Source organism: Lygodium microphyllum, chromosome 26 (genome assembly GCF_053477565.2).
Source record: "Lygodium microphyllum isolate KBCC chromosome 26, Lygodium_microphyllum_v1.1.10, whole genome shotgun sequence".
Lineage (NCBI taxonomy): Eukaryota > Viridiplantae > Streptophyta > Polypodiopsida > Schizaeales > Lygodiaceae > Lygodium > Lygodium microphyllum.
The window spans coordinates 15181698-15199787 of NC_141160.1; the positions used below are offsets into that span (position 1 = coordinate 15181698).

Here is an 18090-nt window from a genome sequence, read left to right on the forward strand (position 1 = left end):
ATTTGATGGAAAATGATAGATTATTGGCTGAGAAGGATAGGGAGAACCAGAGCCTACAACAAGCAACATCTGTTATTGAGAATGCTATGCAAGTTGCACACATGCAAAATATGGGGTTAGCCTACAACAAGCAACATCTGTTATTGAGAATGCTATGCAAGTTGCACACATGCAAAATATGGGGTTACAGTCTAAAGTTATGGACTTGGAGAAGGAGAATTGAAACATAAAGAGGAAGCTCAAAAAAACTTTGGAGATTGGGTCCACTTTAGAAACCAAAGAAGCGCGTCGACGCATTCGATTAGTTAAACCAATTCATCAAATAACCAAAGGAAGTGGACAATATCATAGACGAATATATGCTCAATCTGCTACAATGACAAATATGTTCTCTCATGTAGAGAATGATACTATTTTCAAAGTCCTAAGCAAGGATATGGTCAAAAGTGCATTTGAAATTTGTAAATTCAAGGACATCATAGATGGTGTCGCAAGTGAACATCTTAGGGATATAAGTGAACAAGTTGCTCACATCCCTAAGATGTTCACTTGCGACACCATCTATGATGTCCTTGAATTTACAAATTTCAAATGCACTTTTGACCATATCCTTGCTTAGGACTTTGAAAATAGTATCATTCTCTACATGAGAGAACATATTTGTCATTGTAGCAGATTGAGCATATATTCGTCTATGATATTGTCCACTTCCTTTGGTTATTTGATGAATTGGTTTAACTAATCGAATGCGTCGACGCGCTTCTTTGGTTTCTAAAGTGGACCCAATCTCCAAAGTTTTTTTGAGCTTCCTCTTTATGTTTCAATTCTCCTTCTCCAAGTCCATAACTTTAGACTGTAACCCCATATTTTGCATGTGTGCAACTTGCATAGCATTCTCAATAACAGATGTTGCTTGTTGTAGGCTAACCCCATATTTTGCATGTGTGCAACTTGCATAGCATTCTCAATAACAGATGTTGCTTGTTGTAGGCTCTGGTTCTCCCTATCCTTCTCAGCCAATAATCTATCATTTTCCATCAAATACTGCATATTCCCTTGTAATCTTGTTTGCATATTTGTCAAGCCTTAATAAACCCCTGCTAATCCTTTTGTGACAAGTGTACATGTGTATCCATACAATCCTTTATTGACTTCACAAACTAACTTTACAAATGATGTAAGCCCTTCCAATTGTGGTTGCCTTTAAGTGACTAGATCGGGTGGATAAATGCACCCATCAACTCAAAGGTCTGCGTTTCTTTTTCTTAAATTTATTTCTTATTACATCCTGTATCTTATTGCATCATCCCTTTCTACAGTTCTTTGGAACATTGATGCATATTCATCCTCCAATTGAAAGTGAATATCTCTCTTTCTTTTGGTATTTCCTGTACTTGCATCCCATAAAGAAACATATATACCAACTTTAACATTACACAATTACACCCCTTTGATTAATAGTAAGCTAAGGAGTCAATGCCAATTTTTTGATCAATAGGAAGAATGTCGAAATATTAGGGAGTTGCAGGTCAGCATCAATCCAGCAGCATGCAATTAATTCTGGACTAGCTCAAATCACACAATTATATCACTTTGATTCATCATATTTATGTTCTTTTTTACCCAGTTGGATATTCTCTCTTTCTCTTTCTTTTAGTCATGATAGACCCTAATCAACCCCTAATCTGCCTAAAATCTTAGCTTTTAATCTACCTCTAATCAGCATCCAATATTATCTTTTTTTCTATCCAAAATATTATATATATATATATATATCTCTCTCTCTCTCTCTCTCTCTCTCTCTCTCTCTATTTATGAATTGACACTTAAGGATTCAACAATAATTATGAAGAGTAATAACATCACACAGATTTAAAAAATAAAGATATATCCATTATCACTTGATTACTTGAAGTATAGAGTGTTGAAGAGGAAGATATATTATAGCACAATACTGAAGAGGGAGATTTCTTGTAGTAGGGTAAAGAGTGTTGTAGATAGAGACTATTTAATTTCAGAAAATGCTAGCAAAACTACTCGTGAGATTGCTTGTAGCAATGTAGAGAGTATTTAGTGTTGCTTCAGAAGAATTCGTATGCAAGCAACCATATTCTGTTGGGAAGGAGAAGAGTACACAAAATTTCGGACAAAACTAGAGCTTTGAGAGGGAATGAAGAAATGCCCAGAAATAGGCATATACTTTTCCAAAAACAAGAAAAATTTACAAGGAAACTCTCGAGTCAAAAAGGTGTCTCTGGGTAAAATAAGAAGCAAGAATGAGAATGATTCTAATATATTTTCATGTTGAAAAGTCATGAGGGCATTAAAGAGTTCTATATTAATGATTGGCTCTGTTTTTACAGAAAATAGAATTGTATTTTTTTAGTTATGAGGATTTTGAGAAAAAGTAACCTTATCCTATAGTTTGAGCATAAAAGAATCTGTGAAATCTATTGAAAATAAAAATATGAGATTTGCTTTATTGTAGAATATCTCTTATTCTAATATTATTTTGAATCTCTTTTTAGAGAGAGAGGGGTGAGAGAAACCCCTCAAGGGGCAAAAAAGAGAGTCCATATTTCTCCTAATGGTAGTTTGGGAAGCTCATCCCAAGTCTTTGAGAGTTTCCAGAATAAAAAAGTTCTTCTCTAGAACGCATTAATCAAAGGCTATGTGAAGCTAGATTGTCTTCTCTCTGCTTTGGGACTATTCAAAATAATGTATTAGAGGGATATTGAAATAGACGAATCTCTTTTTTTTTTCACTTATAAAAGCACATGGTCATCTTGCTGACTTGCAGGTTGCAAAGTTGATAAATGAACTAGCATTCAGGTTTGCATGGGAGGCAAACCTTATGGTTTCGAGTAGTGTTCTTACCATGTTTGTAAACTGTGGAGATTTGTTGCAGGCACGTGATATGAACTAGCATTCAAGTTTGGATGGGAGCAAACCTTATGGTTTGGAATAGTGTTCTTACCATGTTTGCAAACTATGGAGATTCTATGCTCACTAGGGACATAAAATCGTGGACTACTATTATTACAACTTATATTCAGCATGAGCAATGCCTACTTGCATTACAACTTATATTCAGCATGAGCAATGCCTACTTGCATTACAACTTTTTATCAAGATGCAGCAGATAGGTATCATACCATACACACTTTTAATTTTATCCTTATTAAAGGTTTGTGGTAGCATTGAAAGAGGCCATTATCTGATTACTAAGTTTGAATAAGATTTGGATTTGGTTGTTGGCAGTACTCTCATCAACATGCATATCAAATGTGGGACTTTAGAAGATGCACATAGTGTCTTTGTCAATTTGTAATATCTAAATGTGGTAGCATGGGGCACCATGATAGCGGGCTATGTTGATTGTGGAGATGGATTGTGTGCTCTGTAGCTTTTTGAGAGCTGATCATAAGCTTGCATAGGTCGGCTTTATTGTACTTTATTCAGTATCGTCATGACAGAGAACGAGTTACAAGCATTAGTTAGGGGATTCCAAGCAGTAATAGATGCAAGTAGAGAGAAGGAGCATCATTACTTCAAGATCTAGCCAGTTTCTATTTTTGACAAGGGATGGCCAGTTCTGAACACAGGCAATCGATCATGTCAGAGGGGGAGAAAAATCAGCAAAAAAAAAAAGGAGTATCGAGTTGTTGAATGTAATAACAAAACCATATTGTTGGTGACCTGGTGTGAGAGCAACGGATTACTTTTCCTACAACAAAGCCTTAGGTTGTAATTGCTGGTGTGGAATGATTTGAGTTAACAAATGTCTCAAAAACAGAAACACTACAACACAATGCCGCCATACACGCGTCCATTACACGCGAAAAGTTACGGGCGCGTGTATGGTCGTTTATACTTACAGCAATATCGGGCGCGTGTATACATGCATGTAACAGCGCGTGTATAATTGCATGTGTGGGCGCGTGTATTTGCGCGTTAAGTCTGTCATAATACACGCTCTGTTACACGCGACACAGAGCCTAACTACAGAAATCCATTTCTTTTCAAAACAGAAAACCATTAAGTTTTAAAAATGTCATTGTGCATTGCAGTGTTTACAAACCATTACAAAATCCCACTACATGCACTTACAACAACGTAATATATTGAAAAATATATCTTCATATGGTTATTGAAAGACAAAGTATACAATAGAAATGTCATGAATTTGGAACAATACAGTGATGGATTGGTTAGGGTTCGATCTCATCTTCAATAAGATCCATCCTTGCCAAACGATCAACATCAATATCCATTTGATCAATTTGTAAGGCTACGATTAAATTTATTCTACTATCGCTATTTTGCCCATTGATAATGGTACCGATGCCTTGATCATTCTCATCATCATCACCATCATCCTCAATGGAAGGGTCATCCTCATGATCATGAGAAATGGCACGCTCATCCTCATTATCATGATCATCTACATTGGCATGTTCGACATCATCTTCTTTGCGGCTTGCCACATCCTCCATATGCTCCATATCAGTGAATGTATTATACATTACTTTGGAACGTGGTGCAATAGGGATGACATACCACCATTTACTGTCATGCACCATTGGCAGATAGATAACCTGCTCAAATACACATAATTCATTAATTAATTAGCATATCAAAAGTCAAGGGGTGCGCGAGCTTAGATATATATGTACATGAAACACATTTGTAAAAAAATGCATACCTGCTCACATTGTTGTGGCAATACGAGTCTATCTTTCTTTGTTTGCCAAAACTTTGTAGAGTCAATAGTTACATAGCCACTTGCATGGCGTTTTATCATTGCGTTAGGCCCTTTTTCCACCACGTTCATTTGCCATTTGACATCCAAAACATACACAAAGAAGCGGCGAAAGTCAAGTCTGTATATGTCTTGGATTGTGCCACAATAATCATCCATTTTTCCATTGGCTCCCTCAAAGCTACTAATGACACCGCAATCTTGTGTATTCCTCTTTTCATCTATTCTTTGTGTTCGAAAATGCTTGCCTTCACACCATATAGCATTGAACATAGTGCACTGGACCAAAATATAAGCAATATCTATGTAAGCAATTAATGTGAATAAATATGAAAAGCCAATCACTTACAAAGAATGCAAATTTACATTTGTTCTATGTACCTTTAACATGCATCCTCGTGCATACTCCCATTCTTTCGCCGTGATATGCAGCCCCTCATCTCTCTCTGCTCTCTCCATTTCCTCATGCAACCAATCAACATGAATATCATTCGGAAGTGTTGCTAGATGCTTAGGGTACGCCTTACGAGAGCCATGTTGCCTCCGAAAGAGAGCTCTGTCTGCTTGCCTTTTTGTCTTTGCATCCTCGTATCTTGTAACCCATCTGCTCATCACATCACTATTAAGGATGCAAGTGAAATTAAGATCATCAATCAATGTTCTCTCAATTACTTTGCTCTGTCCATTTCCTTGAGGCACAATAGACGTCATCCTCAAGTCCTCTTCATTGCTCCATAGTCGCGGCAAAGAGCTATCCACCTGATCAAGAAATTCTGATATATATACAAGAGACTCTTGTATCAACCAACCCTCAGCCATGCTTCCTTCGGGCCTTGCACTTTGCCTCACAAAGTCTTTTAAGGTCTTCATGAAGCGCTCTAGGAAGAACATCCAACGGGCATGCACAGTGCCACATAAAGCAATTTCATCCACTAAATGCACAATGAGATGTAGTTGACTTGTGAGAATGGTTCGCGGAAAAGTCTCCTCTACCATACAAACCACCTCCACTGCCATAACACGCGCATCATCCAATGTGGCTGGATCAATTGCTTTGGAACTAACATATCTGAAAAATAAATGCACAGTACGTTATACCTCATGCACATTCATTTTGCAAGGTATAATGAAGGGTGATCTTACATGGGATTTACATACCTCACAAGCTCGCCCATCTTATAAATACATCTTTTCAAACTCCTGTCTGCACAATGGTCGATGCTAGTAGGTAGTATGAACTGCGCACATAAGAGCACATGTATATTTGGGTTAGGGCATTACAAAATTTAATTTCAACCTACAATAATTGGAAAACACTTACTTGGAGCATCTTGTGCCAATCGTGGGACTTCAACCCATGTAGTTGCTCAACCCCTCTTTTCTTAGTGGTTGTAAACGCTCCCTTCAACGATCTCATGCATCCAGTGGGAGTACGCAAAGTGGTGATGGCTTGCTTTACCTGCTTCTCCTCCTTCTTTGATATAATCCAGGGAGCAGGCGGAAGACGAACGTGCCCACCCTCCTCTCGTGGCCAAGCTTGACGCATACGTCCTGCGACCTGCAAGTCCTCCCGTACGCTAACATTGTCTCTTTTACCAATAACATGTTCCCAAATACTAGATCCCACATTCTTGAAGATGTGCATGGGATCAAGAAGATGGTTGATCTTGAGATGGGTCCAATATGGTAGCCGGAAAAAAATGGAGTACCTACACAAGGGATTGCAGACTGTCATCTTTATTCCAACTTTAGAGACTACACAAAACAAGATTGAAAACAATGGAGATGTACCTGTTCATGCCATCTGGAGGAAGAACATTTGAAGACTCCCAAATACGCTTCCAATCTTTTGCACGAAGTGTCTGTGGATGAATGTTCCTCTTACTAGGAGCATATTTAGGGTGATCTGATGGGAGAAATCGATGATGATTATCGAATATGGTCTTACACAAACCATCAGCATACTCATGTACCAATGAAGGGCCACATATAGGACATGCATGTTTACCCAATGTCCTCAAACCTGTTAAAATAAAAAAAAAGTTAGAATAATAAAGTCAATAGTTATAATTGATATAGCTAGTAGTATTAGAGTCGGGAGGTAGTTAGAATTCTTACCAGAACAATCGTTGTATCCTGGAAAGTCATGCATTGTCCACATCAACACTGCTTTTAAGTCGAAGTGTCGAGAGGAGGGAGGCCTACTAATGTCCACTACCGCAACACCTCTCCATAGTTCCTCCAACTCATCAATCAACGGTTCAAGATAAACATCCATATGCTTGACTTTATGTTTCCCTGGAATCAGAAGGGATAACATAAGATGTCCCTTCTTGATCGCCATTGATGGTGGAAGGTTGTAATTCACCAACACAACCGGCCACATGCTGTATGCGGTGCTCTTGAAACCAAACGGATTCACTCCATCCATACCTAGGCCAAGTCTCAAGTTTCTGGGCTCTGTTTTAAAGCTGGGCCACTCATCTTCAATATGCTTCCAAGCAGGAGTGTCTGCAGGAATTCTCCACATGCCATCATCCGATCGATGCGAGGAATGCCATGACATGAGCTCTGCTATGGATTTGCACTTGAACATGTGCTTGATGCGAGGAATTATAGGAAAGTGTCGCAAGACTTTACGAGGTACATCAAAACTCTTCACATCTGTTCTATACCTTGCTTCACCACAAGTGGGACACTGTCGAGCCTCCTTATGCGTCCCACGAAAGAGAATGCAATCATTGACGCATGCATGTATGCGATCATAATCCAATCCTCCAAGAGATGTCACATAGCGCCTCGCTCTGTCTCTTGAGGTGGGTAGTCTATTCCCCTTTGGAAGCATGTTTGATAATAGCCTGCATCCAATATCATCAATTAGCCCATAACCCTAAACCCTATACTGTAAACCAAAAACCACTAACTGAAATTTGCAAGTTACAATGCTTACTTCAATAATGCGTCAAGACTTGCATTGCTCCATCCATAAACTGTTTGTATATTGAGCAGTTCAAGTGAAGCACGTAAAATAGAGAATGTGCACCCTTCAAAAACCGGTGTCGATGAAGCGTTGTAGAGATGCTCTTGTTCCATATCATTGTCGTCCACACCTTTGCGATCATCCCTAAAAATATTCCGCACCATGTCATCAAACACTTCCTCTTCCACAACTTCGTGGGGTGCAGGGCTATTGTCATCCCTTTCCCACTCATCTCCGACAACAGATCCCGAAGCTCCAGCATCATCTCGTCGACGCTTTGCATGCTCTCGCCGTGCGTATGGCACCATGTTAGGGTGTGGTACTGCATCCTGCTTCAATCACAGTATATATATTACAACGCGCTCCATTAATTTGCACACCATGAGTTATTTTAATACTTTCAATTCACATCTTCTCACCTCTAAACCTATTTGAATCCATTCTCCATACATCGAGATGTGATTCAATGTAATTCGACGCACTCGTACAATGCACCCTTGACATCGATTACACGTACACTTGATCCTTTGTGCCAGCCACACGTCGCGATCACGATGACGCATTGTCTCATCCTCTGGTGCGCAGATCGGACGCAGGTAGCTCACGTAGTGAATTCCCAAAGGTCCCCAAGAACAAAGCACTCTACTTTTTAGCACAAAAACCAATGTAAAAACAAGCACGACATGAGACAAGAGACAAATTGGGTTGAATCTCCCCCATGCCTTGTGTGAGCGCTTCACAAAGCATGTATTTAATATATATTTCCAATCTTTTTGCTCAAAAATAGCCCAATTACAAAAATATGACAAGCTTTTAGCTTTTGAGTTTGCTTTCTACCAAAAATAGGAAAATAAAGCTAATGGACGGTGCCCAAAGAGTCTGGCACGTCCAATCTCAATGTCCAAATAAAAATAACATATCCAGGCGCATAAGCGCATACAAAATAATAAAAAATAATCGATGTCTCTATAGACATAATCAAAATATAGGCGTGGCGCCTATCAAAATATAGTCCAAAGATCGGAAACCCGCTAGACTCCAATGCTTTCCTCCGCCACTGCTGCTATCTCTACACATCAACTGAAGCATTCACAATCGTTAGTAAAATAACACAATTAAACCGACAAAAGTGAATACCTAGCAGTCTTCAGCTACATAAATAAATCAACTGGTTAGAAATAAATCCTAACCTTAATTTATTACGAGTGCGCACTCTAAACTCATAAACGTTTATTAATTTAATATGCATTTTGCGGAATCACCCGCTATGGAATCACCCATGTACACACTAAATTAATGAAACGCCCGAAAAGGACAGGCGTCCCCATCAACTTCTCGCACAAAGAATCCTATTTGCGTATGAGCCCCGGTCATCTAAGTTTACGGAATCCACCGTAAAACCTCACAGAATCCACCGTGGAATATGCCTCCTGGCATCATACCCCCGGGGTGGGATAGCAATTGACCTCAATTGCTATTAGCTCAATGTGGAGCTAACAGAGTGGGGAAAGCATTTAGGTCTCTAGCGTGCATCCATTGTGCTTCTTCTACAGGATGGTTCTTAAATTTCACTAGATATCTAGAATACGTTCGGCCAGTTCTAGTGGTCATGTAGTCAGTGTCTATGATGGCTTCTGGTTCAAGTATTTCAGTCTCTTCCTCTAGTAAAGGTGGGTTTTCATAGACAGGGTGGATAGGTAATTGTCCTCTAAATGGTCTCAATAAACTAATATGGAAGGTATTATGAATTTTCCAATGTGATGGCAGTTCTAACTTGAATGCATTGTCATTAATCTTATGAATGATTCTAAATGGTCCGTAGAATCTAGGGGCTAATTTGACAACTGGATGTCTATCTACACTTTGCAGTCTACGCTTTTCTATTCTAAGCCAAACATAATCATCAATTTTGAAATTCATGGCTTGTCTTTTCTTGTTGGCTTGTTTGGTATATGATTGTTGGGCTTTAGCAATCATATCCTTTACCTCATCAAAAATAGTGTTATGCATAACAGCAATATCATCGGCACTTTGTATTCTATTAGACAAAGATGCAACAGGTGTAGATAATCTATGTCCATAAATAACTTCAAAAGGTGCTTTCTTTGTAGATGTGTGCGGTGTATTATTGTAAGCAAACTGTAATAAATGCAAATGAGTATCCCATGTCTGAGGTTTAGAGATAGTGTATGCACGTAAAAGATCTAAAATAGTGCTATTTGTGGCTTCTGTTTGTCCATTTGTTTCTGGATGAAATGCAGATGAAAAATCAATCTTTGTGCCTAGATTTGCAAACAGTGTAATCCAGAAATTATTACAAAATCTAGAATCTCTATCTGAAATAATCACTTTCGGCAATCCATGGTTAGTAAAAATAGTTTTCAAAAATAACTGTGCTGCTTGTGATGCTGTTAAAGTTTTCTTACATGCAATGAAATATGCTTGCTTACTAAATCTATCTACAATTGTCCAAATCATGTCATGGTTAGATTTAGTATTTGGTAAGCCAGTAATGAAATCCATAGATATATGTTCCCAAGGTTTAGATGGAATAGATAAAGGCATTAATAACCCATACTGTTTACCATGATGTCTTTTTATTCTTTGACAAATCAGACATTCAGAAACAAAATTAGACACATCTGCATCCATATGCGGCCAATAAAAATCTTCAGTTAACATGCGTAATGTAGAGATGATACCTCTATGACCTTGATATGGGGGACAATGAATTTCATTTAAAACAAAAGATCGGAATGGAATAGTAACACACAGTCTCTTTTCAAAGAACATGAATCCATCATTATATGACAATGAATCAATAGGAATGAAATTATTTTGAACTAATTTTTGCCAATCAGAATGAAAAGTAATATCCTGGTGATATGTGTCTTTCATAGCAATCAAAGAATCAAAAGATATGATAGAAATGTTATGAATTGCAGGTCTTCTACTTAATGCATCGGCAACTACATTTTCTTTTCCAGGTTGGTATTGAATGATAGGATGGAAACTTTGAATGAATGAAGCCCATTTGATATGACGGTCAGAAATTTGGGGTTGGCTAAGTAGATGTCTAATGCTTTGCTGGTCGGTCTTTATCATGAATTCTGAACCCATTAAATAATGCTTCCATTGTTTCAATGCTTGGACAACTGCTAAGAGTTCTTTGTCATAAGTGGAATATTTGAGCTCAGAGGGTTTCAGCTTAGAACTAGAATATGCTATTGGATGGTTATCTTGCATTAACACGGCTCCTATTCCTGATCCGCTAGCATCAGTCACAACTAAAAAGAATGGTCTGTTAAAGTCAGGCAATTGTAGGACAGGGGCATTGGTCAATGCACGTTTAAGTAAGTCAAAGGATTTCTGCTGATTTTCAGTCCATTGGTAAACAATACCTTTCTTAAGAAGTTTGGTCAGTGGTAAAGCAAGTAATGAGAAATTACGTACAAACTTCCTATAGAAACTAGCAAGACCAAGGAATGAGCGTAATTCATGTACATTTTTAGGAATAGGCCAATGCAATATTGCGTCAATTTTCTTAGGATCAACTTTTATTCCTTCTTTTGATACAATATGACCTAGATATTCTATTTCTGTCTTAAAAAATTCACTCTTGTCAGGATTTGCAAACAATTGATTTTCTTTCAGTAATTGAAAAACTAATGATAAATGCTCATAATGCTCTTTTTCACTTTGACTGAACACTAAAATATCATCAAAGAAAACAATCACACAATATTGATATTTTAGAAAAATACGGTTCATCATTCTACTGAAAGTGGCAGGTGCATTAGTTAATCCGAATGGCATAACTAAGAATTCGTAATGGCCAAACTGTGTCCTGAATGCAGTCTTAAATATGTCGGATCTATCTAGCCTCACCTGATGATATCCAGATTTAAGGTCAATTTTACTAAATATAGAAGATCCTTGCAGTTTGTCCATAAGGTCATCAACTCTAGGTATAGGATACCTATTCTTTACAGTGATCTTGTTTAATGCTCGGTAGTCAATACACATCCGATAAGTATTATTCTTTTTCTTCACTAAGAGCACAGGTGCACCGAATGGGGAACTGCTAGGTCGAATTAAACCTCTATTTAGTAATTCTTCTACTTGACTCTGGATTTCTTTTTGCTCTATTTGATTGTGCCTATATGGGTCTTTGCAAGGTGGTTGTGTGCCAGGTATTAGGTCAATCTTATGGTCTTCTGGACGTGATGGAGGTAAACCTGGTGGTAGGTCTTCTGCAAAACAGTCCTTAAAATATGCAAGAAATTCCTTATGCCTAGGGTGCATATGAGTTTCTTTTGCGTGCAATTCATTCACCCAAATGAGATATGATTTAGTATTCTTGCGTAGTGCACGTTTTGCTTGAGTATGCGAAAGCAGTGGAAACATATGAGATGCATGCATACCAAATAAGGTAATAGGTTTTCCTTGAAAATTAATATTCATTGTGTGCGTGGAATAATCTATATTAGGATTATGTTGGTGTCTCCATGGCATTCCTAGAATAATGTCGCTAGACTGTAATGGGACAACTAAGAAATTTCTTCTTTCAATATATGGACCAATTTGAATTTCTAAATTTTGAACTTCTTGTGTGCCATTGTACCTAGTGCCTAAAAATGCAGCTTTTATGCGATAGTGCGTAGGTACTGTATGCAATTTCAATTCCTTTACCAATTTTGCTGAAATAAAATCATGCGTACTACCGTCATCATGTAATATAATTCTTTCTTTTCCATGCACCATACATTTCATAGTCAACAATGAATGTAAAGTAGGCATACCTGGTAAAGTGTCGGAAGTAGTAGTAGGATCATCTTCTTCTTCAGTGAAATCCGGCATATCCTCATGCTCGTCCTCGTCCATAGCTCCAAGGTAGTTGATATGTGCTGATGGCTTCTTTGAATGACAATTTGTTGCGAGATGGCCTGGCTGGTGACACTTGTAGCATACGATGGGCTTGGCTTTGGTCACATTATTTGCAATGGCTGGGAGTCTGGGTATATTTGGATTTGCTTGTTGGATAGGCTTAGGATTTGGATTGATAGTGGATGGTAATGCGGGTGGTTTAGGCCAATTCTTGCGGAAAGATGGTGATGAGAAACGACCTGGATTAAACCTTCTGAAATTTGAATTGAATTGTTTAGATCCATAATTACCGTTTGCTTGGAATGGCTGTGGTCGTCGATCTCTTCCACGTAACTTATCTTCAGTGTCGTGAGCTAAGGAGATGGCATCTTCAAGGGTAGCAGGCTTGAACATATTCACCTCAGCGTAGTAATGTCCAAGAAGTCCAGACATGTACTTCCGCTTATGGGTCGTCTCTGGTACGTCTTCAAGCATGCGTAGCTGTAAAAGTGCATTCCAAAAACGCTCTGTATACTGTGGAATAGGCTCACGGTTGCGTTGTTGGAGTAAATCCCATTGCTTGATAGCCTTCTCATGAAATTGCGGTGGAAGGAAATTTTGCATGAACTTCTTCTTGAAATCTTCCCATGTAGCAGGACATTCTATGCTCTTGCGGACGACAGTCCACCAAAGTGATGCTCTATCTATCAGATGATTAGTAACACACTTGATTTTATCTTTCTCAGGATAAGTTTCCTCATGGAAATAGTCATCAAACTGGCTAATGAATGATAAAACAGTCTTTCCTTCTCTTATGCCATTGAAAGTGCGAAACTTGAAACTTCGTTTACTTATCTTGGATTCCTTGCGAATGGTTTGTGCTTCAAGAGTGGCGTCGATGGTACGGCGTATCAAATCTTCAACTTGAGGTTCTTCTTTGTCAGTGGACGCTCCTTGTAGCTTTGTCAATTGCGCTTGCAAGGCTTGCCTAGCTCTTCGCTCTCCGTCCAATTGTAACATGATAAGGTCCAGCTTTTGTTCCATGGTAGGCTCGGGTAGGTCGTCTTCAGCCATAGGATCATCCATGTGTGGGGTAGTCATCTTGTAAAACTCAACAAACCTTTCTCACTCAAAATCAGTTAGCGGGATGAGCGTAGCTCAAATTTGGGGTTACAAGGCTATGTATTTTTGGGTATTTTCTTCTTCAATTTTCAGAAATTCTGAAATATTTCTGTCTCTGTTTGCTGAAAGTACTTCAACGAACTTGTAGATAGGTAGAACAGCTTGCTGCGAACAACTTTCCAGTTCTGAGTTTTTGCAAACGAACAAGTCTTCTATGAGTTTTAAGCACTAGTCAGCTCCCCCATGCCTTGTGTGAGCGCTTCACAAAGCATGTATTTAATATATATTTCCAATATTTTTGCTCAAAAATAGCCCAATTACAAAAATATGACAAGCTTTTAGCTTTTGAGTTTGCTTTCTACCAAAAATAGGAAAATAAAGCTAATGGACGGTGCCCAAAGAGTCTGGCACGCCCAATCTCAATGTCCAAATAAAAATAACATATCCAGGCGCATAAGCGCATACAAAATAATAAAAAATAATCGATGTCTCTATAGACATAATCAAAATATAGGCGTGGCGCCTATCAAAATATAGTCCAAAGATCGGAAACCCGCTAGACTCCAATGCTTTCCTCCGCCACTGCTGCTATCTCTACACATCAACTGAAGCATTCACAATCGTTAGTAAAATAACACAATTAAACCGACAAAAGTGAATACCTAGCAGTCTTTAGCTACATAAATAAATCAACTGGTTAGAAATAAATCCTAACCTTAATTTATTACGAGTGCGCACTCTAAACTCATAAACGTTTATTAATTTAATATGCATTTTGCGGAATGACCCGCTATGGAATCACCCATGTACACACTAAATTAATGAAACGCCCGAAAAGGACAGGCGTCCCCATCAACTTCTCGCACAAAGAATCCTCTTTGCGTATGAGCCCCGGTCATCTAAGTTTACGGAATCCACCGTAAAACCTCACAGAATCCACCGTGGAATATGCCTCCTGGCATCATCCTCACCAGAACTCCTTGAAGAGGATGATGACATGCTATGTCCAAAATAACCAATACAGAAGTAGGATCAGTTTTTAGTGAAATCATACACATCCTATGCACAAAACAATGGATACACAAGAACAATCAGTTTTTAAAAAAAGTATAAACAGGCTCTGTGTCGCGTGTACAGGTGCGTCTAAAATGTATTCTGCTGCGCTTTTACACGCGCTTTTACACGCGTGCTTTTCGCGTTTACCTACCGCGCGCGCCGCTTTCTTTCTTTCAAAACACTTCTTCTTCTTCTTTCTGCGTCGCTTTCTTTCTTTCAAAAGCCCTCTTTCTCCCTCTTGGACTACCCAAAAGAAGCAAAGGGTGCAGACAACACAGAAAGGGAGAGAGAAGCAAGAATCAACGAACTCACTTTTCAAAGACTTTTCAAAGAGGTTGGTTGTCGTTTGTTTGTTTTGGCAAATCTGTCGCTTTCTTTCTTTCCACCCGTGCTATGTGTACTTGAAAGCGACAGAGGATAGAATTCACACACATTGTATATGTGCTTAACTATTTATTTCTTGACAAACGACATCCGTCAAGATAGAGGAAAGAGAGAAGAAGGAACCCTTGTGTATGTGTTTAGTCATTTCTCCCTTGATGGACAATGTCCGTCAAGATAGAGGAAAGAGTTTTTGTTTTTCATGAATTTCGTCACTAATTTGAAATGAACTTCTTCTTCTGGCTTATGATCTTCTACTAATTCGATGTTTGGTATTGTAAGAGATATGTTTATTTTCTAGAATGGTAGATATATGTTGTAGGTTATATATTGTAGGAGATATATTGTAGGAGATATGTTTATTTTTTATATGCATGTTTTGCTTGGTTCATTGAGGCGGAATTTCGACGCTTTGCAGATTCTTCATGGATCCAGGCTCTTCCTCTGATCCGTGGGCATACGCCACTTGGATGATGGAGATGATAAACCATTTTGGGCGCCATCCTAATCCAGTGGAGCTCACAGAGTATATGTATGCCCATCCTCCTCCTAGACTCCCAGGTCACACCGCGCCCCCAAGTACACAAGCCTCTCCACTGCCGTCTACGCCTGCGAGTCCGGCGAGACGTACCCCTGCGCATACATGCTCACCGAGGAGACACACCCCTGCACGGACACACTCACGCACACCCTCCTCTGTACCGTCACGTGAGGGCTCACGGCCACCATCACGTGCTCCCTCACAGCCACAGTCACGTACACAGTCACGTGCAGCCACCCCTAGTCTTGGCTACTCCCGCAGTACAGATGAGAGCCGACACCGCAGTAGGGAGAGCGGGAGTGGAGGATTATGTGGCGGGTGCTTTGGTGGGGGGGGTAGTAGGGCACACGGTGAGAGAGGGCATGGAGGGAGGCATGTACGAGGAGACAGTGAGGAGTCGGAGGAGGCGAGAGAGGTGGAGGGAGAGATTTTCTACGATGTTACGGATAGGGGCGGGGTAGTCATGGATGCGAGAGGGAAAGAGGTGATGGAGTATATGCGGGGGGTAGTTTCAAACATGTATAGAAACTGTTTTGTAAAATTTAAAGATCAGGATAGCCGGTTAGTTAGGGAGGTCCTAGATAGTGTACATAGTCGGTACCCCAATCCCCCACGAGCGACATTCTCGGATGTATGGGGAAGGACGCGAATAAGGGAGATCTTAAGTAATAAAAGATCTCACCTTAAGAAACTCGCGTACGATGATGGGGTGAATGTAGCTGCGGGTGGCTATCCTTGTGAGAAACCTGCCACTGCCCACAAACGCGAGTGGAAGGAGGCAAAGAAGCGCGCAGAGGGAGGCGTGAAGAGCAGGCAGCATGTGGAGGCACGACGGATCCAGATGGAGACCATTGGATCGTCGCATTTCGGATCTGGCAGCGTCGAGTCATGGGAGGCAGAGTTCGTAAGTAACTTGCCTCTTTATTTGATTGTTTGCCAAATTCATTGATTCTATGATTGTTTTGATCTTACAAACTATCTTGATTATGTTACAGCGACGGGTTATGGGGAGAGGGCCCACAGCCCACGAGACTGGGTATGCTCGCCGCAATAGCAGACGTGACACGTGGGCCATCTTCAGAAACGAGGGACGCGCAGTTTGACGCGGCCATGAGACCATAAGGTCGACAGGTACTTGAAAACTCTAAATGAATGATTTCGGTTTATTTAATTGCATATATATGTATACTTACGTACGGTATATTTCTTGAACAGGCACAAGCTGCTGATGCTCCTGCCCCTGATGATCCAGCCGCCACTGTTGATGTTCGTGCCACTGCTCCTGGTGGAGGCGAGCACCACTCATCGGAACATACCGATGCGAGCTCCTCTGATCATGGAGAGAGCACAGGGTCCTCATCATCCTCTGATTAGCTTTCAGAATACTGTAGGATGTGGTTGTACAAAAAAAATTTGTAACTGAAGCCATGGGCTTTTTTGCACCTAGCTCCCTATTTGACTTTGTATATATTTGTTCCTAATTAAAGCCATGGGCTATTTTGACATATGGACTCCCTTGTACACAAATGTATCATGTATTGACAATGTATTGAATCGTGAGTATTGAGTCGTGTATTAAGTTTTAGATAGTAATATTGAATCGTGTATTCATAGAGAGTGAGTCTTGAAATCTAAATCGCTCTTTTTTTATGGTGCAATGCACCAAAAAAAAATCCAGAGAGTGCCTTTGGCCACCCAAAAGCACTCTCTGGATTTTTTTTTTCCCTCTGCGATCGCGTGTATAAGCGCGTGTCATCTGTCAAAATCGCGTATATTTGCGCGGATAGTCTGGTTATATTCGTGTGTAAATTTGCAGCAAAACTGTGCAGAACGCGTGTATGGGGTCGTGTATTCGCGCAACTGGCTGTCACTGTACACGCGCTTTTACACGCATGTCTCTGGCCGCGATGATACACGCGCTATTACACGGGCCCGACACTTTTTTTCCCAAGTCATTTTGTGCGGCTAGGAGTGCGGGTATGAGCCCGATCCCTTGTAGTGAAACCTAATAACTGGAGTGATAGCCTCCAATTTCATCACCAAAAAGGCTAAAAGAATGTGGTTCTTCATTGACACAATATTTCCTTTTATCCAAAATTTATGGCATACACATCTTTGTAAAATGTTAAATGTCATATTTTGTAAGTGGTGGCATATTTTAGTAGGTCCGCAAGTTGTAATGCCATTCAAAAATCAAACATCCTTTTGCAAGTCAAAGAGGAGTAGGAGTTTATTTTCTTTTGTAGGTATTAAAATAAAGGTCTCATGAGCCTTACATATGAAGCAATGTATGAACCTTAGTGTATGAATAAATTGAAGTGGTTGCTTTTGGAGGCTTATGGGAAAAAGTGGTTGTAGGAAGTGCACGGCTCTTCTCTCTTT

At 39.7% G+C, this 18090-nt stretch overlaps 2 protein-coding genes across 2 annotated transcripts; one reads left to right on the forward strand and one right to left on the reverse strand.

Annotated features, from left to right (window-relative positions):
- Positions 1-6878: 6878 nt before the first annotated feature.
- LOC148013012 (uncharacterized) lies at positions 6879-7855 on the reverse strand (the record flags this gene model as incomplete). Its single annotated transcript, XM_087667442.1, has 2 exons — positions 7713-7855; positions 6879-7620 (listed from the first exon to the last, which is right to left on the reverse strand). Coding segments are annotated over exons 1-2 (885 nt in total), but the record flags the coding sequence as incomplete, so codon positions are not given.
- An 8316-nt stretch (positions 7856-16171) lies between these two features.
- Positions 16172-17082, forward strand: LOC148013013 (uncharacterized). The gene is given in 4 exon segments (XM_087668023.1): positions 16172-16612; positions 16704-16801; positions 16803-16839; positions 16924-17082. Coding segments are annotated over 4 exon segments (735 nt in total).
- The last annotated feature ends 1008 nt before the right edge of the window (positions 17083-18090 follow it).